Raw genomic sequence first — 22,229 nt, forward strand, 5'->3', positions numbered from 1 at the left:
GATGAATTTACAAGCTGAACAAGTTTTCACTGAGCTCAGTTTCTGGCTGAAAAGCAGTGCTAACACCTTGGTGTGAGCCTACATTCTGATCTATAAGTGGTGAGCTGAGCAGTCTCTTTTCCTCCAGTGGTCAGTGTTTAACAAACATTAGGCATTGTTCTAGTCTTATACAACAATGTGGATAAGAATGTCTCCTGGGAAGTGAACACTATGTACAAGGAAGCGGTCTTCATCCTTCTCACTCTCATACACCTTGGAGATAGGCTCGTACATGCTCACCACGTTGTTTTAATTCACCAGGAGGAAGAAGGCTTGATTATTGTTGAATTGTAATTGCCTTCTAATTGTCTTGATGAACTTAATCGTGTTTGCGTGGTTCGGTACTGTGGTACAGTACCAGGAACTTGCTGGTCCAAGACCAGCAGCTGCCTGTTATTCTTCCATCAATTACCTTCAAGATCTTGGAGGGGTGCAGGACATTTTCCACTCTTTGATAATGTGGCGTTACTTGAAGGTCTCCCACAGTATGGCATGAGTGTCATATGTCAGCAGGCTCTGGCTCTAGCAACAGACATTTTCCTTGCCTTGATCTTTGTTTCTTGAGACAGGATCTCTCTACATATCCCAGGATGGTTTGGAACTCTCTGCTGTATAATGTGAGAGTTAATATTAGTCATTAATATTTGAATAAAGAACTTTGTCCAGACTAGCCTTGAACATACCTGCTACCTGCTTTTGCCTCCCAAAGGCTAGGATTAAAGCCATGTACCACCATGCTTGGCAGTTTTGAATTTTCTTCTTAAGCTTCATTACATTTAGTTTATAATCCACATATAATTAAGACTTTTCCAAAGACAAAATAATAAATAAACAACCCATCACAAGTGCTTTCTTCTGTAACAATAAACAAATGGATGCTTCTTTGAGACACCATCTTTCTACATAGGCCCTGATTGTCCTGGAACTCACTATGTAAACCAGGCTGCCTTGAACTCCACAGAGATCTGCCTGCCTCTGCCTCCAGATTGCTAGGAAAAAGAGAGGACTTATGATGACTTCCATATAGTTTGGGAAGATGAAGACTTGCAAAATTGGTTAGTTACCTTGTAATTGCTATTCTAAAGTTATATCATGTAAACACTGCAAGGTGAACTCAAGACACAAGTACAGCAACACTTAACCACTTAACAGGTCAAAATACTCAAAATGTCTTGTATTAAGGGATGAACCACTAAGAAGTAACGAATATGGATTACAGAGAAAGCTTGAACAGAAACTGGCTTTTGCTTTCTTGTTAAATATTGAGCTTAATGATTCAATGAGCAGAGATTCTAAATCTAACATTGCTTTTCAGTGACAGTACTAGTTTTATCTTGATATGTAGAATGTACATATGTTAAATTAGATATTAAAATTCCAATATTATAACAGTATTTAGAAAAAAAAGTGTATTATCCACTAGCAATCATTTTAACAGCAAAATTAGCCGACCTCAACACTGACAACAAAATGTAAGATTTCATAGTTAGTGCATGCAAGCCCAGCGCGCATGCGTATAAGAACATGGGGAACTACATTTCCCACAATCTCCCTGTACTTCCGGCGTGGCCCGGCAGGGGGATCTCTCCGCTTCCGCGTTCGGGCCTGGCTCTGTGTTAGAGGCGGCGGCGGCGGTGGCGGCGAGGGACGCTAGCTACGGGCATGGACGTTTCGGGGCAGGAGACCGACTGGCGTAGCGCCGCCTTTCGGCAGAAGCTGGTCAGCCAAATGTGAGTGTGACTGGGGGGCGAGGACCGGGTGGTCGGACTTTCCCCGCCGGGAGGGTGAGGCCGGGCTGAACCCACCGTTGACCCTGCCGGGAACCTGCGGCGTCCGCTGGGCGCCGGGGACGTGCGGGGGGGGGGGGGGTGTCCTTCTGCAGTCTCCCTGGCTTGTCTGGGCCGATAGGGAGTGCTGGCTAGTTTTCCTGGGGTCGAACTCTGCAAATCCAGCAGCCCTGGGTAGTGTGAGTCATCGTCCTGAGCTGCCTCGTCATTTGTGTGCTTGAATGCAAATTTTTCTCTGCTTAGATTCGCACTGAATACATAAAGAGAAAGAGGCAGTCAAAGATTTACCCGGTTGCCACGCGGCTTGTTTAAGAAAAAGAGAAACAAAACAAAACTACATCAGTGAGTTGGACTCTGAGGGTGGAAGGAAGGTAAAATTGGAAGATTAGCAAGTGTTTGGGCCATGGGCAATGGGGACAGAGAATAGTGTTCTCTTCCACAAGGTGTGTGAACTTGGCCCAACTGTGCGTGGCAGGAAGCTGCTGTGGAGGATCAGGGAATGAAGGGGCTGGGGTGCCCTCTGCTCATGGAGAACTGCTGAGTGCTTGTTTCACTTAGCCCTTTTACTGAGCTTGCGGATGTGTTTAGAAAATTGCTTTTGGCATAGCCTTTTCCCTGAGGGTTGGTACTGTTGGTAAAGGAACAGACAGTACAGTTGTGTCAATGCTCGATCATGTTGTGGGTGCTAAAGTGTTAGATTGAGTAGGACTGGAGCAGCCTGGTGACAGATTGAGCTCTAGAAAGAAAAGTAGGAGGGTGACAGGCCACTATTCCCAGCACATGACTGGGAAATTATCATGAAGGACTGTTGTAGGTGGAGACTTCTGGGTCTTGGAAGAAACTAGTCAAGGAACTAGGCAAGCATCTTGTACCCGTGTTTTACATGTGGTCTGCCTTGAGGTGGACCTTCGTGAGTGTTGGGAAGGTCCCTGGGTTCCTGAAGATGAATTAAAGGATCCAAGAGAGAACAGGTAGGCATTTTGGGAGTGTTTTTGCTCTGGAGGGGTTGGTGGGGTTCTTTTTTCACTCACATTCCCTCTGCTAGATCACTGTCCATCATATGAATTGTTTGTAAAAGACATAGCTGGCAAACATAAAGGCCCACATTAGATGATGGAAATTGAAAGAGGAAGACAGATCCAGAGAAAGGGGAATATGTGGACGTATTGGTGACTTACTGGATGGAGGGGGTGGGGTAAAGCAATATGGAAGGAAGCTAGGCTAAATCCAGGAAACATCAGTACAGCCGAAGAGTTGGCACTGTATCAGTGGCTTGGTACCACCACGCAATAACTGTTGGACGGTTTTGCAAACAAGTGTTTTTGTTTTTATTTTGTTTTGGCTCTTTGGACAGTTATGGCTGTCCTGGAACTCACTTTGTAGGTCAGGCTGACCTGGAACCCACAGAGATTCACCTGCCTCTGCCTCCAAGTTGCTGGGATTATAGGTGTGCACCACCACAGCGCAACTGATGGACACTTCTTGATGGAACCTTTGGGGCCATAACCTGCTTCCAACCCCATTTAAGTTGCTGGCCAAATTCTGCTGCTTACACTTGTAAGACTAAGCTATCCTCTTTCCTTCCTGGCCACTTGCCAGGGTCATTTGTTTCTGGAGTTTTTACTTTATGCTTTCTTTGTGGCCTATTCTAACATTGGCTGATTTTTATCCAAATCCAGCTTGTAGAACATTCTCTGAATTTCACAGGTCAGTTTAGAATAATGGAACATGATCTTACTGTCTGTCTCCTTAACCACATCTGTAAGTCCCTTTTGAGGTATGGTGAAGGATAGTCACAGATTCAAGGGAGTAAGTCCTATGCATCTTTGTGGAAGTGGGTAGCATTTGCCTACCACATTCAGGTGAACATATCAAAGGATGACTTTTAAGAGCAAGCAGGTGTCTTAGTTTGCTTTCTATTGCTGTGAAAAACACCATGACCAAGAGCAACTTGGGAAGGAAAGAATTTATTTCGTGTTATATGTTTTCCCCACCATCAAGGAAAGCCAAGACAGGAACTCAACCAGGGCAGGAGGGGCTAGAGAGATGACTCAGTAGTTAAGACCATTTGTTACTCTTGCAAAGTCCCCAGGGTTAATTTCAGGCACCTTCATTGTGTCTCACGGCCATCCATAACTCCAGTGCAAGGAATCCAAAGCCCTCTTCTGACTTGAGCAGGCACCAGGCATAAACTGGCATATCTCCATACATGCAGGCAAAACTTTTGTACACATAAAAAGTAAATAAAAGTTGGAGAGCTGTGGTGGCAAGCACCTTTTAATCTCAACATTTGGGAGGCAGAGACAGGCAGATCTCTGAGTTTGAGGCCAGTCTGTTCTATAGAGTTCCTGGACAGCCAGGACTGTAGAGAGATCCTGTCTCAAAACAACAAAGCATATGTATGTGCAGAGTAGCAAAGATTTGAGGAGTGCTGACTACTGGCTTCTCCATGGCTGTTTGCCTGCTTTCTTTATAGCTCAGGAGCTCCTGCCAGGGGTGACACGGCCCACAGCCGGCTGGGCCCTCCCACATCAATCATTAATCAACAAAATTCCCCACAGGCTCGCAGGCCAGTCTGATGGGGGCATTTTTTTAAGTTTAGGTTCACTCTTCTCAGATGACGGTAGCCTGTGTCAGGTTGACAAACAACTAAGCAAGCTTATTGGGTGTTCTCACTTTTTCGGCTTGCTTGTTTTCTCTCCAGGGTTTACCTTCCTGGTGACTCCAATTTTTGTGTTCAGAGAGTTTAAGAGGATTTATATTGGGCTAATCTACACTTTTTTTTTTTTTTTTTTTTTTTTTTTTTTGGAGAAAGGGTGTCTCTGTGTAACAGCCTTAGCTGTCCTGGAACTGGCTTTGTACACCAGGTTGGCCTTGAACTCAAAGAAATCTACCTGCCTTTGCCTCCCAGAGGAGGGGATTAAAGTCATGTGCCACCACTGCCTGCCAAACCTACACATCTTTTGTTCTTACTTCTTCCAGTGTTTATACTGTTGTTTAAATTTGGCCATTTTAGGAAATACTTCAAACTCTAGTGATTTATAATAGATAAGGAATAATGAAAGCCTGGGGGCAACATTTGCCAACCACATTTGGGTGAGCATATCAAAGGTTGTAGGGAGTAGCTCAGAAGGAGGCCAAGAGTTCCCTGGGTTCTGTTGTCAGTTGTTGGGGAGCATGGAACTACCTGGAAGTTTCTGGAAACTTTTGTGGAGAGGAAACACTTCTCACTGAGCAAGTTTGACAGTTCTAACTGGCAGTCTAGTCTTCTTAGCCTTCCACTGTGTCTATCTTTCTGGCCTTTAATGCACAAATAAGAGTAATGTGTAGCACAATGCCATCATCAGGCAGTTCACTGTCCTGTACTCTGGTTGATCTTTCCATTTTAGCATTCAAAGTTCTTCCTTTATGTCTTTAATTTTACTTGCTGGAGATTGAGCCCAGGGTCTTGGGTGTGCTCAGCATATACTCTGATATTGATCTGCACCTCTAGCTACTGTCTCTTTTTAAATAGCTGTTACTAAGTATTTATTTAGGGTGTTCAGAAGATTGTGACTGCAGATTATCTCTATTGTCATGAGCTGCTTGCTCTTCTTCCTTTCAGTGTCTGCTTTGGTGTCAGATACTTAGGATCTGTCCCTGTCCCCTCATCTAAAGTGGGTCACCCTCTGGTAAGTTTAATTCAGCCCTTTTTAGTTTCTCAGGGCACTCCAGCCTTCTGCAAGATGAAGAGTACAGGAGGCAGTGTTTTCCTGGGGACCACCTGGTCAATCTCTCATGTTATAGTGACCATTGTATTAGGTGTTGTGAAGCTGGAATCTTACTCCTCTCCACTCATTGCCTTTGTGACCTTGACACTGCTTGACCTTTCTAATCAGGTCCCTTATCTGTAAAATACTAGTCTAGTTTGTCTCATAAGGATGCTTGGAGGGACACTGGAGAGACTTCTGTGCAAGCTTTGTAGGGTCTGGGACTCACTGAGCACAAAACTCTTTCAGTGACCTTGAAGTGATAGGAGATACTATGACTTGGCTTGATGAAGATGGTATCTCTAAGCCTAGGTAGTTTGATGCAGTGACATCTGAAGAAACCCAAAGGAGGAAAGTAGGTAGGAAACAATTGATTGGTTTGCATTGACTCTTAATCAAGCACCCATACTCCCTGCAGAACTCCAAGAGAGACCCTTCTTACATCCTCCTGAGTAGGGCTTTGTAGGGCTTCCTTGAGGGATTTTTGATTTATGTTTACATGTCCCTGGTCTTCAGGCTCTTGGAAAGCAACTGTGCCATCTGTCCTGCCATGTTTATGCCTAACATCAAGTAGGTCCACAGCAAATGCATGAGCAGTTAGTGAATGCCAGGGCATCATCAGCTACTTCTCAGGGTTTTTATGTGTATGTGTAAGCCACAAATTGATATTGTTTGCAACTTCTCTCTCTCACATGTTTTGAAATAGTACCTCTCCAGAGTCCGGAACTCACTGATTTAGCTACACAGGTTAGCAGTAAGCCCCAGGGATCCTCCTCTTTCTACCTCTCCAGCTCTGGAATTACATGTTTGTACATCCAGTTTTGTATATAGGTGCTAGATCTCAAACTCGGGTCCTTAGGGTTTCTCAAAACCTTTGGAGCCTGTCCTGGAACTAGCTCTGTAGACCATGCTGGCTTCAAACTCCGAGATCTGCCTGCTTCTGCCTCCCAAGTGCTGGGGCTAAAGGCATGCGCCACCAACAACTGGCAGCTGTTTTCTGCTCTTAATTTTCCTGCTATGCAACTCCCCTCTCCCCCTGCAGGTAAGAACCTTAATAAACTGAGCACTGTTATTGAATAACATAACATAAAAACTGTTAGAATATATGCAAAATGATCATAAACTTTATGTCAAGGGAAACTTACTTTTGAGGCTTTTTAGCTCTGATACTCTTTAGTGTAGCACATTTCTCTCTTTTTTTTTTTTTTTTTTTTTTTTTTGTTTTTTTGAGGTAGACTTTCTCTGTGTAGCTTTGGAGACTGTCTTGGAACTTGCTCTGTAGACCAGGCTGGCCTCAAACTCACAGAGATCCACCTGCCTCTGCCTCCAAGTGCTGAGATTAAGCCCCCCCCCCCCAGCCATTTCTAAACAGATGCAGGAAGGAGTAGCTGCAGCTGGGGAAAGGCAGGTCTGTATTAGTGTCCTGGTAAAGTGTTAGAAGGCCAAGGAGAGCATGCTGTGGGGCCAGGGCAGACAGGCATTTGCCAGTGATTTTTGTTGTTTGTCCACTACCCCCAAAGTCTCACTTTTCATGGTAGCACATACATGTCTTTAATCCCAGCACTACCAGCCCTAGGGAGGCAGAGGCAGGTGGATTTCTGTGAGATCAAGGCCATCTTGGTCTACAGAGCTAGTTCTAGGACAGCCAGGGCTATTGTCTTGAAAAACCTAGTAAACAAAAAGACAAGGGTTTCATGTAGCCCAAGCTAGCATTTAGCTCATTATGTATCAAGAAGTTGGCCCTGAACTGATCATTCCATACCAGCTGGGTTGAGTTAACACATGTACCTCTTTATTTGTTTGGTTTGAGATAGGATATCACTTGGGTAGACTAGGTAATTTGAACTTGTGTGGAGATGCTAATATTGTAGGCATGGGCCAGTCACCATGCTCTCAAAGCTGTATGCACTTGTTCCTGTTGTAAGGTGAGGAAGCAGGCCTAGAGAAGAGCTCACTGCTGTTGTAGTTAGTTACTCTTCATATTACAGGTGGATGCTGATTGGACAGAACTATGATATTAAAGGCAAATAACTTTTATAAATACCTGGGAGAGCAAGGTTGTGTCCATTTCATGGACCTGGGTAAGGGGATGCTCAAAATTAATTCCAGCCAAGTGCAGTGGAAGCTTTTAGAAAGGAGTCTGCTGCTACTGAGTCTCCAGTTTATGTTAGGTATTCTCCAAAGGCCCTTAGAGACTGGAGGATGAACCCCTAATACTTTTTTCCCCTATAGGGAGTCAAGTTGAGAGTTTCACATGGCCTAGGCTGGCCCTGAATTCCAGGTCATCTACCTTGCTGGTGTTGGGATTACAGTCACCACACCTAATTTCCTGATGATCTTTGACCTCTTGCCACAGACTGAGCCCTACCATGAACCTACTAGAGCTAACATACTTACATCAATTTTCTGATCAGAGATCTTTCAGCTGTTGCCTGATGGTGACCAAGGCTGTGGCTCCTTGAAGATGGTGTTGGACATTCTGAGGTTGGGGACTGTGGGTACAATATTATCTGCCTGCTGCAGTCACTAACTGGGGCACAGCCATTGCCTTAAAGCATTCCTTATGCTAGTTTTAGTTAGATACCCAAGGGAAAATTTCAAAGGAATTCTAGTGAACTTTCTAAACTTCCAAGTGGGCAATTAAAATAAAAAACTAAGCAGGACAGTTCAGAGACCCCATGTCCTATTTTTTTATACTCTACCTTTTCCTCTCAGCTGTTCTGATACCCAAGATGTGTTCAGTGGCTGCCCATTCTGTAGACTCAATTCTTGAGTGTCCATCCTTCCTCCAGGGCCTCCAGGGCCTACACCTGTGTGCCCTACCCTCATTCCACATTCTATCCAACCAGGCTGCCTGTGAATCCTCAGATGAATCAAACCCTTTCCTTGATTGCTGTGTGCCTTGTTTGTTCTGCCTGAAAGACCCATCCTTTCTGTGGTTGAGCTGGGCAGCTCTTCTTCCAGGACAGTGGGCCTTCTGTCCCTTGTCCCTGCAAGTCAGTGAAGACAAGGCAGTTTGTATGTGACTATTTGAAGGCTTGTTTCCTACTAGTCTTAACTCTATGGGGAAGGAACAACATGCATGCTTTTGGAATTAGCATCCACTCCTATCTGGCCATGAGTGTTAGAATGCACAGGATTCTTGAGTATGTCTGACACAGGTTTCATGAGCACTTTTGTGGGCCTGTTGAAATGTGGTGCTGGAGTTCACTGTTGGGTACTTAGCTTGAGTAAAGACAGAAGTGACACATGAAGATGTTGGTCAATCAGTTAAATGAGCTTGGGATACATAAATGAGGATGAACCAGATAGCAATATTCTATTCTAGTAATTTTCAAGTGTTCATTTCCTTAGCCATTTCTTCCCAAGACATAATCCAAGAGTGTTCATACTCTGGTGAGATGGGATGCTCAATATTGCATCATGGAATGGAGATTTTTTTATTTTTTAAGATTATTTTTGTGGTGTGTGTGTGTGTGTGTGTGTGTGTGTGTGTGTGTGTATGCGTATGCACTTGGGTACAGGTGCCCTTGGAGGCCAGAGTCCCTTGGAGCTGGAGCTATAAGTGCTGGGGATCAAATTTAGTCCTCTACAAGAGTAATATGCTCTCTTAACCTCTGAGCCATCTCTCCAGTTCCTAAAGTGTTTTTTTTTTTTTTTTTTTTTTTTCCCTTTTCTTTCCCAAACAGGGTTTCTTTGTATAGTTCTGGCTGTTCTGGAACTTGCTCTGTAGATCAGGCTGGCCTGGGCCCTGAACTCAAGAGATCTGCCTGCCTCTGCCTCCTGAGTGGTGGGATCAAAGGTGTGCACCACTGCCTGGTGCTCCTTATTTCTTTGGAGACTAGTAAGAAGTCAGAGTCCCTGGAATTGGAGTTACAATGGTTGTGAGCCACCATGTGTCTGTTGGGAATTTGCCCAGGTCCTTTTGGAAGAGCAGCCAGTGCTCATAACTTCTGAGTCATTTCACTAGTCCCCTGTTCTCATTAACACTTACTTTAAAAAAAAAAAAAAAACTTTTTTTTTTTTTTTTTTTTATGTGTATGAGTGCTTGCTTGCATGTAGGTAAGCACATTAAGTATGTACTTGGTGCCCTCAAAGGCCAGCAGAGGGAGTGTGACAGATCCGTTGGCATTGGAATTAACAGATAGTTGTAAGCATTATGTGGGTGCTAGAAACTGAACCTGGGTCTTCTGCAAGTAGCATTTCTCCAGCCCATTGTGGTTTGTTTGTTTGTTTTTTGTTGCTGTTGTTTTGGTTTTTCAAGATAGGATTTCTCTATATAGCCCTTGCTGTCCTAGAACTCTGTAGACCAGGCTGGCCTTCAGCTCAGAGATCCACCTGCCTCCGCCTCCCGAGTGCTGGGATTAATGTCATACACCACCACTGCCTGGCTCTATTTTTTTTTTTTTTTAATTTTAAACTGGATCCTGATGAGTAGTCCAGGGCTATAAGTCAAGATCTTCCCATTGATGAGTGTGTCCCACCACACCTTTTCAGAAATGTGTGCCTGTAATTCTAGTACTTGCATGCAATTCCAGGACGTAAAGGCTAGTTTGGGCTACACTTACCACTAAAAGGTGATAATTAAGGGGAGTCCATAGATCAGCAAACAGACATCTACCTGATCCTAGAGAGCCAAAGGAATTGAATTCACTGTTCCCCAGTGAGAGGCTCACTTCAGGTACCAACTAATTTCTATTTTTCCCCTTAAAATTACTTTGCTTTTGAGGATTCCTCCCATAATAGACATGTCTCTCTTCTTTGAAAATTATTTATTTATGATTTTATTTTTCAAGACACTCACTTTGGCTGGGCAGTAGTGGCACATGCCTTTAATCTCAGCACTTGGGAGGCGGAGGCAGGCAGATCTCTGTGAGTTCAAGGCCAGCCTGGTCTACAGAGTGAGTTCCAGGACAGGCAGGGCTGTTACACAGAGAAACCCTGTCTTGACAAACAAAACACTTACTTTGTTACTTTGGCAAGTTGGCATGCTGGGAACTGAACCTAAGGCCTTTAGTGTGCTAGGCAAGCATGCTCCAATAAAGCTGCATCCCCAGATCTCTCTCTCTCTCTCTCTCTCTCTCTCTCTCCTCTCTTTTTTCTTTTTGAAACAGGGTCTTACTGTATAGCCCAGGCTAACTTTGAGCTTAGAATATCCCAGCTTCAGTCTGCTGAGTGCTGTTGGGCTTTGAGGCATCTACCACCATGCCTGGGCTTCTGTCCTGCTCTTAAAATTTTAGTTTTACATTTATTTTATGTGTATGAGGGTTTTGCCTATATACACGTGCGCCATGTGCTTACGGAAGCCTGAAGAGGATACCAGGTTCCCTAGAACTGGGGCTGCTATGGTTGTAAGCTTCTATGTGGTTATTGGGAACCTAATCAAGGTGAATGTGGTCACTTTACTTTCGGGGCTGTTGGTGTCAGAATGAAGTCAGGCTGTGTTGGGAAATGGCCCTTATTTACCACATTGTCCTGAGCAGTTTTCTTTTTCCTTTTCAGTTTTTCGAGACAGAGTTTCTCTATGTAACTGTGGCTGTCCTGGAATCTGCTGAGTAGACGAGGCTGACTTCAAACTCAGAGATCTACCTGTGTCTGCCTCCCAAGTGGTGGGACTACAGGAGTGGGCCACTACCACCTGGCTGAGCGGTTTTCTTAAGTGGTGCCAGTTTATAAATACAGCAGTGTCAGGGAGTGTTACTTGCTTGATGCTTCTTGGACCTGGTGTTTTCACAGGATCTACCTGTATAGCAAACAACCTTTTTGAATTTGAATGCACATTCAAATTTGAGACCCTCTCAGGTACAGTGTCAATATGACAGAAGGGATGGTTTTAGGGGAAAGCCTCTGAAGGAAGGAAAGGTTGGCTATGGTGAGTGTGTGTATGTACTTACACATGTGTGAGTGTGATTGCATACATGAACTTGTAGAGCATAGAAGGGAGGCACAAGTCAGGTCTGTACCATGCAGAGAAAGCTTTGGTACTGCATGGATGGATGGGTGCAAGGTGATTTGGGTTGTGGGTGCCAGTGCTTCCAACAGCAGTGGTGCAGAGAGCATGTCTGGAAGCAGTGTTCTGAAAGGGGCATAGGATGAGCCTGCTCTACAATTAGAACCTGTCTTTGTTAAAAATGGGGTGAATGGTTCAGGTACTACCTGAGTTGTGATCCTTGGTTCTGCAAAGCTACTGTCTAACCTCCACACCCCACATCTGTCTGTCTGTCTATCTCTCTCCATCTCTTCTCCACACACACGGTAAAATTTTGTTTTTAATTTTTGAAAAATAAAAAGACCGTTGTGAAAAGAGTAAGGGATCACTTAAGGTGGTTCTGTTTGGTAAGCAAAACAAAAACGTAGTTTAGAGAACAGAAGGGAAGGAAGTAGGAGCCAAAGCTTAATGGCCTCTCAGCCACTACTCCATAGAGTACCTCAGAGGCTCACCTCTGCTTCCCGCTGCTTATCTTCCCAGAGAAAGGGCTGTTGCATGATACAGACTTCAGACCCTTAGCCTCAAAGAAGTGGCTCTGTGGCAGCAGCCTCAGCCCTGCCTCTCTTCTCAGCCCTGTCTTTCACTCTCTCTCCTCAGCCCTTCCTTTCTCTCCTGTTTTGGTCAGTATAGCCAGAATTTTGGGTGTAGCACTTCACTCTCTACCAGATAACATTATAGGGAATTGAAAAACAGGAAAGTGTTTCTGTAATCTTTCTGCCCAGTTGTACCAATATTGACATAGGGATACATTTCCCTAGACCTGTATGTGCTTCTAGTGTGACTGAATGTCTATCATGTTGGTAGGCGTGTGTGCGTGCGCATGCACGCACGCACGCACGCACGCACACACACACACACACACACACATACGACTGGATGTCTGTCATGTTGGTAGGCATACATATATATGACTGAATGTGTGTTATGTTGGTAGGCACACACAGACTGAGTCCAGTTTTGAGTTGTAGTTTTTTTCCAGCCTGAGGCTGTTTTCTCTGTCTAGGCTGGTTCTAACTGGCCACTGTATGCCCACAGCTTTCATTCACAAGAGGAATAGACTATGCATAGCCCTCCACCTGTTTAAGATAAACATACGATTTAATGCTTTTTGAGGGAAATACTTCTTCCACAGATCTTTGAATATTCCCAGGAGTAGAGCTAATAGGAAAAAAAATGTCCCGGATCCTTTGAGAGGTAGCAGTGTGTGGCCAGTGCTCTTTCACCTTCTCTTCCAGGCTATTTTACCTCCCACCTAGGACACATGTGATTTCAGCTTGAGTGCTAATATCTCTAGAGATAGGGCTCCTTGTCCCACCACCACAAAGTCATATTAGCACAGTGTGCTGTCATTGCTTGCTGGCAGTTGAGATGTTCTGGATCCCAGGCTGGCATCAGGTCAGAGGTCAAAGGGTCTTTCCAGCTTTTGGTTCTTGTTTGTGTGTTTGAGTCAGGGTCTCACTATCTAGCTCTGGCTGTCCAGTAATTCACTGTGTAGACCATGAGCTCACAGAGGTTGGCCTGAGTGCTATGACTAATGACATGCGCCACCACTCCCATCATCTTAGTTATTTTAAGATTGGAAATACCAGAAGCTCATGTCATTTGAGCCAGCTTAGAGTTTAAAGGGCGAAAGGCAGGCTGTTCTTTAGGCTAGCCCTCATTGATTTTGCTCTCTGGCCTTCCTGGAGGGAACAGGATGATAGTTTAGCTGAGCAGCTGAGAGAAGTGAGAAGAGAAAAATGTGCTCTTCAAGTCCAAAATACCTATTCCTATATATGAGCAAATAGTTATTCTGAAATATACTATTATTTGTCTTGGAGAGATGCCTTAATGGTTAGGAGTGCTCCTGTTCAATTATGAGAATGGAAGTTTCAATTCCAGCACCCATGCAGCAAGCTGAGTATTTTACAAACATACCTGTAACTCCAGCTCTGAAGAATTCAGCACTCTTTCTAGCCTCTGTGTGTGCACAGATGTGCACCTACATGCACATGAATGAATGAATGTAAAGTCAGGGAATCTGCAGATGTGTTAACTGCATGTCTACTAATAAAAGGAAGATGTACTATAGTTTGGCAGATGTGCCTCAGCTGCCTGTGATGCCTAAGAGCCCAGGTATTTGCTTTGATGGCCAAACAATTGATGTCTCACCATTTCCTTCCTTGAAGGTGAGACCACCTAGATACAGGGCAGTGAATTGTTGCTGTGCGTTAGAAAGTGAGCAGTGGGGCTGGAGAGATGGCTCAGAGATTAAGAGCACTGGCTGTTCCTGCCGAGGACCTGAGTTCAATTTCCGGCACCCACATGGTGGCTCACAACTGTCTGTGATGAGATCTGCTGCCCCCTTCTGGCCCTCAGTCAGAACACTGTATACATAATAAATCTTTTTTTTTTTTTTTTTTTTTTTTTTTTTAAGCTGAGCAATGATGTGGGTTGCTGCCACTCTAAAGACAGTGAGTAAGCAGAAGACTAGATGAGAGCCAAGCCTGTGTGGGGAGGACAGAGGCCTTTCCTCTGGGGTGGAGTGCCTCATTGAAGATGCAGCTAGAAGGCACCTTTCAGGTGTGTGGGCATGATGACCTTGCCCACATTAACACCCCTACCAACTTCTTATTCTGGGGTCTGAAAAATGTAAGGTTTGTTGTTAGGAGACAAGCTTCATGTCTTTTAGCTGACACAGAAAGGGTTAGGAATGTGAGTAAGCTGGGAATGGAGCCAAGAGGGAGATACTTGCCCAGTATGCACAACCCAGACCCCATTTCATGTACCACAGAAAAATTAAATCACATCTCCTCAGCAGTGGCTGATGTTCATTGTGTCGTTCGTTCGTTCGTTCCTTCCTTCCTTCTTTGTTTTGGTTTTGGTTTTTTGAGACATGCTTTCTCTGTGGCTTTGGAACCTGTCCTGGAATTAGCTCTTGTAGACCAGGCTGGTCTCCAACTCACAGAGATCACCTGCCTCTGCTTCCTGAGTGCTGGCATTAAAGGCATGCGCCACCAATGTCCAGCTGTGTAGTTCTTCTTAAGAACAGAAAGGCATTTTAATTTATACTCTGAGCAAGCAAGTTTCCAAATTTTTGAACTAGCTTTAAACCTTAAGTTTTTTCTTCTAAGATTTATTTTAGCTGGGCATCGGTGCTGGGAATCAAGCTCTGGTCTTCTGGAAGAGCAGTATAGAGTTTTAGCCTCTGAGCCATCTCTCCAGCTCCAGGATTTTTCTGTTTGTGATACGTTATGAGCATTTTGTCTTAAAAAAAAATCACTATTTATATTTTATGTATATGAGTGTTTTACCTATGTGTATGTATATGCACCACGTGCACTTGTAGTGCTTATGGAGGTCAGAAGAGGGTATCAGACCCCCGAACTGTAGGTGTTGGGAAATAAACACGGGTCCCCTATAGGAGCAGGAAGTGCTCTTAATGACAGAGTCATCTGTCTAGTCCTTCTCCACCCACTAACTCCTTCTGAGACAAATTCTGAATATTACAGCCCTGACAGATCTGGAACTCTGAAACTTCTACTTCCTCAATGTTGTTTTTAGAGTAGTGTACCACCATATCCAGGCTAGCCTAATGCCCCTGTCCCTGCTTTTTGGACAATGTCTCATTCTATAACCCAGGCTGATTTCAAACTTGCTTTAATCTTCCTGCCTTAGGTGCCCAAGTGCCTTATATTACAGGTCTGAGCCCTTATACCTCACTAATTTGTGATTATTGTTTAATGACAGTATTATTTCAGTCTCTAGAAGGACCTGGAACTCACTCTGTGAGGTAGACTGGCCTCAAACTCCTGGAAATCTGCCAGCCTCAGCCATTAGTCATAGAAGTGAGATTAGAAGGGTGAACCACCATATTCAGCCTTTGTTATTTTATTCTTTTTTTCCCCCACAAATAACTTTATGACCCCCCCCCCCCCAAGACGAGGATTCTCTGTTACAACCCTGGCTGTACTGGAACTCTCTCTGTAGACCAGGCTGGCCTCAAACTCAGAGATCTACTGGTCTCTGCCTCCCAAGTGCTGGGATTAAAGGTGTGGGCCACCACCACCTGGCTATAGGGGCCATTTTTATTCAAACCATACAGCAGACAATTAAATTTTTAATGACTAAAAGTTTTTTTTTTTTTTAATTTATTTTGTGGCTGGGCTTGGTGGTACACATTTTTAGCCCTAGCACTCAGGAGTGACTCGAAGGATAGCCAGGGCTACATGGTGAGACATACACTCTGAAAAACAAAAAGTAATAAATAAATGTATTAGGCTGGGCATGGTGGCACATGCCTTTAATCCCAGTGCTTGGGAGTCAGAGGCATGAAGGCAGATCTCTAGAGGACTTTGAGCCCAGCCTGGTCAGCATAGTAAATACAATCCCAGGCTAGCCAAGGCTACATAGTGAGATACTGTCTCTATTATTCTTATGTGTGTTTTGGGTGTGTGGGAGAGTGTGGTATGTGCCTGTGGGATGTGTGTGTATGTGTGTGTGGGGGGGGGTAATGTGTGGTATGTGTGTGTGGTGTGTGTGGGGGTGATGGTGTGTATATGTGTGGTGTGTGTAGGCTGTGTATGTATGGTGTATGTGTGTGTGGTGTGTGTGTGGGGGTGTATGTGTTTGTGGTTTGTGTGTATGTTTGTGTGTATGTGTGGTGTATTGTGTGGGGGTCCTCATGTTTGTGCAGCGAGTGCCTTACCCACTGAGACATCTCCCCAGCCCCTTAATATTTAGAATGCATATGAATTTCAAAAGTTATTAGCCCTCTACTTATGCACTCTTCTCAGGGGTAGCACCCATCTTTGACTCTTGTCCTCTGGTATGTGCCTGAGCTCATATTAGCTTGCAAATGCTGCTTCCTTGTGAGTTACATGAATGAATTGCAGACTTGCTTTGTAGCCCTATGTCCTATTATCTCTTGTGGGAGCTTGTGCTCCCAGTGTTTGGCTGAGTAAATCAGTAATGAATGTTTACATTTTATGCCTACACAAATAATGCACTGTGCATAGAGGCATACTGCTGTTGGTAGTTGTTTTGCCTTTGGGCAGGTGGGGAGGTGCTTTTCTGTATATTTATTGCTAATTCTTCCAGTGTCTTTTTACTTGTGTCTCAGCACAATTAACCTTGAGCTTCTTGCTTCTGGGTTCTCTGTCAGTTACAGTTTTTTCTTAGAACCTGCCTTCTATAGTGGTTTCTCATTGTTAAAAGGGAGGTAGGAATGGTGGGTATAGCCTCCCTCTGAATGCATGGAACAGAAAGGATGCTTTTCCTTTTCTGCTTGACAGATGGTGGTAAAAAGGTGGCACACATCTTTGTTATTTTTTCTGGTGACAAGCCTACCAAAACCTTTGTCATCCAGATACTATATAACCCTTCCTCAGTCATCTCCTAGTACTTTATTACTTTACCGGTGGTTTAGGTTTTAAATATTCATGGTGAGGATTCTGACATGTAAGCTGTGTGCTTCTGTCCCAGGTAGGTGAACAGAATGTATACACAGAAGTCCACTTAGATAAGATGGTGTGGACAGAAATTCCTTGCATTTGACAAGGGAGGCAGGATCAGAAATTCAAGATCATCTTCAACTACATAATGAGTTCAAAGCCAGCCTGGGCTACTTGAACCCTGTCTCAAAATCAAAATGAACAACAACAAAAACCAAGGCCAGATAATACCAGCACTCAAGAAGAGGGAAGGAGAATTTCTGAGTTCAAGGCCAATCCATGATAGTTAGAACTACATAGAGAGACCCTGTCTCAAAAAACCACCCAAAAAAAAAAAGATCATACAAAAACATATCCCTTAAAAATGGGGGAGCTGGTTGGTGACGCCCAAAGAGGAAAGACATCTTTGCTAGATATCTGCAGAAGACCAGAGGAGAGGTGTACTTTTCCTTGAGTGTTAAAGAAGGCAAGCCAAGGAAGGAGCAGGCATGGTCTGGGGTGTAAGGGGTATGGTTTTTCCGCCCGCCACCTGGTATTGTCCCGCTGCTGCGCCAGCCCCAAATAACACACAGAGACTCTGTATTTGATATTATACTGTTGGCCAGGTACTAGTTTCTTATCGGCTAGCTCTGCCTTAGTTATTAACCCATTTGTGTTAATCTATGTGTGTCCACGTGTTCTTCTTACCGGGAGCCGGCTGCCGCATACTGCTCTCTCCTGACTCTCCATCTTGACCCCTCCTTCCTACTTCCTATTTCCTCCTTGTCTCCTAGTCCCTCCTATCTTCCTTTCCTATTGGCCAACAGTGCTTTATTATTAACCAGTATGAAACATATACAGAATGACATCTCCCATCACTGGGGTGGAGGGCAGAGATGAAGAGAGTGGGGTCAAAGAGCTCTAGCAGAGCTGAGTAGGTCCTTGGGTAATAGATAACCAGGGCCCTAAGAACAGAGCATGAGAAAGGGTCAGGAAGGCTCAGGGAAGAAGGGTAGGAGAGACTGGCCTGTGCTTGTTAGCACAGCCATGGGAGGGCTTTTGTGCTGGAGTGGTAGAGCACCCCACTGTTGAGGGTACCCCAGATAAGTCAATGCAGGTGGGGACAGCTTTGTCTGAAGGAGCTGCAGGGCCTCACAGGTACCTACTCTGGGAAGACAATAATATTACTATGTGCTGGACTTGATTATAGAGGATGGATGCTGTCTCACTGTACAGGTAGGTTCTCTCACACTTTTATTTTTTTTTCTTTGACAGGGTCTCTTTGCGTTGCTCTGGCTATCATGAAACTATATGGACCTGACTGGCCTCAAAGTCACAGGGATCTCACAGAGATCCATTTGCCACTGCCTCCCAAGTGCTGGGATTAAAGCAGTGGCTCTCAACCTTCCTAATGCTGTGACCCTTTAATACATTTCCTCATGTTGTGGTGACCCCAGCCACAAAATTATTTTATTGCTACTTCATAACTGTAAATTTGCTACTGTTATGATTCATAATGTAAATATATATGATATACAGGATGGTCTTAGGTGACCTCTGTGAAAGGGTCATTTGACCCCTGAAGGGATCATGACCCACAGGTTGAGAACCACTGGATTAAAGGGTTGTGCTCTAGATGCCCAGTCCTAGCAGGGTTTCTCAATGTTTTACTCATTGCTGCTTAGACAGTGTCTTTCAGATACACCATGCTTCAAGGGCAGCTGTGGAAACTAGGGCACCTTCCAGTCCTCCTTGAGAAGGGAGATCTAGGCCTGTAATGATTGATCAGTCTCCAGGCCCCAAGGGAGACAAGAGGCTGCTTGGAAAGTGTTCTATGGATAGGTGGGAAGATGGCAAAGCCTTATTCAGGATGGTCAGAAGGAGCTGGATAGCAGCTAGGTTTATTCCAGGGAGTACTAGACCTGATCACAGCCTCTTACAATGCCTGTGGTCTTACAGTAAGGGAGGACCTGAACCTTAGTAAGAGCCTGAGTCAGGCCAAACCTAAGACCTGCAAGGGTAAGGTGCTTGTCTGGAACAAAGTGCAGTGTAGAGGAAGGCTGAATTCTTGGCTGCTTTTCACTCTACTTGACTAGGAATAAGCAAAAACATTTCAGAATACAGTTTGCGGTCAGGGCACCTGGCTTTATTAAATATGAAGAGAAGCTGTGCACACATTGTGAATGGCATCATGAATGACAGAGCGCGATACTGTTTTGCACAGCTCACAGCAGATCTAGCTTCTTCCAGTTGAGCTGGTACCCTGTCCATGTAGTATGGTGTGCTGTGGTGGTCATCACCACTTACTCCCCCCATATTCAAGCATGTCAGAATAGGATTTTCTTTGGCCTCTAGCTAGGTTCTTTGGCCTCTAGCTAGCTAGGTTGATGCACCTTGAATTCTGGGTCTCTAACATATATATCATGTGACATGACTTTGATGGAGGGTAGAGCTCACCCTTTAGCAAAGTCCCTTGACATCTGGTGATGCAGAAGAAACTTAAAAGTAATAAAACTGATGCTGAGGATCTTTGTCTCTGATATTACTGGAAGCTGAGTGGTACCTGACCTTGGCCAGGCTTGTTAGAAACTGTAGGAAAGAAAATGAAGTTAGGGCTGCTGTTTGTCAAGATTGACCTGGATTAGGTTCTATTCCCATAACAAAAGGAGACAGCCCTGATTTACAATAGGTCCTTAGACCTTCAAAGGGCAGCTGAAGGACAGCAAAGGGTCTCAGCGAATTAAGTAAATCTCTGTGCTCTTTTTCAGGAGGGGCCTAATTTGACAGGTTTTCTGCTATGATTCTGACCCTGGGTGACAACTATGAAAAGAACAGCACTGATGTACTTAGGAAAGAGTCTGCCAGTGTCATTTGCTGTGTACTGCTCCATCTGCCCAAGTGGCCAGACTTGCATTCTGCTCTCTCTGAGGGAGATTTAGGGTTGACAGCACATGTGGAATGTGTAAGTCCAAGGCCTGTATAAGCAGGTAAAGTTTCTTTTTCCCTTTTGTGCATTAGGCAGACCCAGTCACGTGCTTTTATTAAAGAAAGCCTTTTCTTTTTGCCTTTATTAACTTTGAGTAGTCCAAGTTATTTCTCACTGAGAAGGCACATTAACTCAATGTCACTGGTTCATTTTGCCTATTGCTCACCAAGCACATTTCTTTGTCTGGTCACTGATGGTGGTTTGTTGTCCTACTGTTTCAAAGCTGTCACAGTCTGCTATGTTCTGAATCTGTTCTCTGCAGGAGGCTGCCAGGTGTTCTTACTGAACATAGGCTGTACAATGTGATGAAAGTAACTGGTAGCAGCTTGGGAGAGCCATCTTAAGAGTCTGGCTTGACCTTAGGTGACAGCTGCTTCCAACTCTATCATCTCAGGCTCCTGTGCCTGATCCCCTCATTCTGGGACCACGTGAATGTCTGTCTGTGCTACTCGTCTGCAAGTTTATGACTTGCTGCCCTCCCTTGGGACCTTGGTGTTGGTAGATTGTTCTATACTTTTAAATTCTTACTAAGTGGCTGTTTACCTCTCAGTTCCTTTTTCATACTTACCAGAAGACAGAGGAAGAGGTAGGGCTTTGGGCACACAGGTGAGGCATGTGTTAATCCTGAGATTCTCTGGAGAAAAACCAGCTCCACAATTTTTGGGTCAGGTTAAAGCAAGCTTTTATTAAAGTAATAAGTACTGACCAAGATGGAAATTGATCAGGAACTTCCAGCTTAGTGGCCCCAAGATTTGGGTTATTGCAGCATTTTTTTTTTAATTTTTATTTTATATGCATTGTTGGGAAGGTATTGATCCCCTGGAACTGGAGTTACAGACAGTTGTGAGCTGCCATGTGGGGGCTTGGAATTGAACATGGATTCTCTGGAAGCCCAGTCAGGGCACTTAACCACTGAACCATCTCTTTAGCCCATTGTTGCAGCTTTTATAGACAAAACCCCTAGGCCACCTTACCTTCCCATGAAGCTTTGTTGTTATTTTTCAAGAACTACAACTCCCAGGACTCAATGAAGTTACCTGCTCCTTGGGCTGGAGGGTCTTACAGGTTCTTTAGGGTATAACACATCTTCTGAACACAGGTCGGCTTCATCTTAGTGATTTTATTACCTACCAGGTGATGTTTCCATTTCCAATGTGCAGGCCTTCCAGCCTTAGCCTTTTGCACTAGGTCTCCATTGGCCCTACTCCTTCATGTGTCTGTTCCCACACTTCCTGTGGACTGGTTCTTAGTACTTCATTACTATTGTGTCTCCTGTGGCTTTCTCTTCATATATTTGCTCCTCACCAGGATGCCTTGCAGGCAGGCACCTGCTACTGCCATCTTGTCAGAGCCAGAGCTTCAGAAGTAGATATGGGAGGCCAGTACTTCAGAGTGCCTGTTAATGAAGGATTTAACAATGTGATGCTTTATATTTAATTTAATTTATTAATTATTGTGGGTGGAGAGGGTGTACATGTGCTATATGACATGTTGGGGGGATGAGAGGACAACTTTATGGTGCCAGTTCTTTCCTCCTACTTTCTATTATGGGTCCTAGGAGTCAAACTCAGGTCAGCAGGCTTGTGCAGCGCTTGCTGTGTTGGGTTCATTTCACCATTGATAGTCCCACCTCTGCTCTTTCCAGTAAGTAGACTGTTGGTTTGTGTTTGGGAGGTCAGCAAGCTTTTGAGTACCAACTGGACTGGGCTTTTATCCCACACTGAGTTAAACCTCAGAGCCCCCAACATACTGATTTGTTTACCAGCAAGCCCAGTGTTGAAGAGAAGATAGGCTTCCAGCAGACCCAAGTAGCCAGGCCCCTGGCCCCTGGCCCCTGGCCCCTGACCCCCAGCTTAATGTCCTTTTTTCTTTTTATACCTGGCCTTCCTTCCTTCCTCCCTCCCTCCCTCCCTCCCTCCCTTCCTGTGCTTTTCTTTTAAAGATTTTACAGTGTTCTGCCTGCATGTGTGCCTGTAGGCCAGAAGAGGGCACCAGATCCCAATATAGATGATTGTGAGCCACCATAAGGTTACTGGGAATTGAACTCAGTACCTGTCTGAGCCATCTCTCCAGCCCTTCTTACTTTCTTTTATGTGTATGAGTGTGTTGCTTGTGTGTATGTATGCATATGCATGCAGTGCCTTCAGAGGCCAGAGAAAATCTTATATTTCCTGGAATAGGACTTAGAGGTGTTGATGAGCCACATGTGGGTGCTGAGAATCAAACTCAGGTCCTCTGAAAGAGCAGCAAGTGCTCTTAACCGCTGAG

The 22,229-nt window shown here is 44.5% G+C and overlaps 1 protein-coding gene across 12 annotated transcripts in view; it reads left to right on the forward strand.

The window, feature by feature from the left end:
* The first annotated feature begins 1,632 nt into the window (after positions 1-1,632).
* The window catches only part of Med15 (mediator complex subunit 15), a 59,796-nt gene continuing 39,199 nt past the window's right edge, over positions 1,633-22,229 (forward strand). For 3 of the 12 annotated variants that reach the window (XM_051191081.1, XM_051191082.1, XM_051191084.1), the window contains exon 1: positions 1,659-1,769. In XM_051191081.1, the coding sequence (XP_051047038.1) occupies positions 1,702-1,769 (68 nt within the window). In that variant the 5' untranslated portion in view covers positions 1,659-1,701. Of the gene's footprint in view, positions 1,770-2,069; positions 2,169-5,430; positions 5,498-5,915; positions 5,935-14,005; positions 14,127-18,173; positions 18,212-22,229 lie in introns of those variants that run through there. The other 9 variants (XM_051191074.1, XM_051191075.1, XM_051191079.1 and 6 more) reach the window with 8 other exon arrangements.

This window comes from Phodopus roborovskii, unplaced genomic scaffold (genome assembly GCF_943737965.1).
Source record: "Phodopus roborovskii unplaced genomic scaffold, PHOROB, whole genome shotgun sequence".
NCBI classification, from domain to species: domain Eukaryota; kingdom Metazoa; phylum Chordata; class Mammalia; order Rodentia; family Cricetidae; genus Phodopus; species Phodopus roborovskii.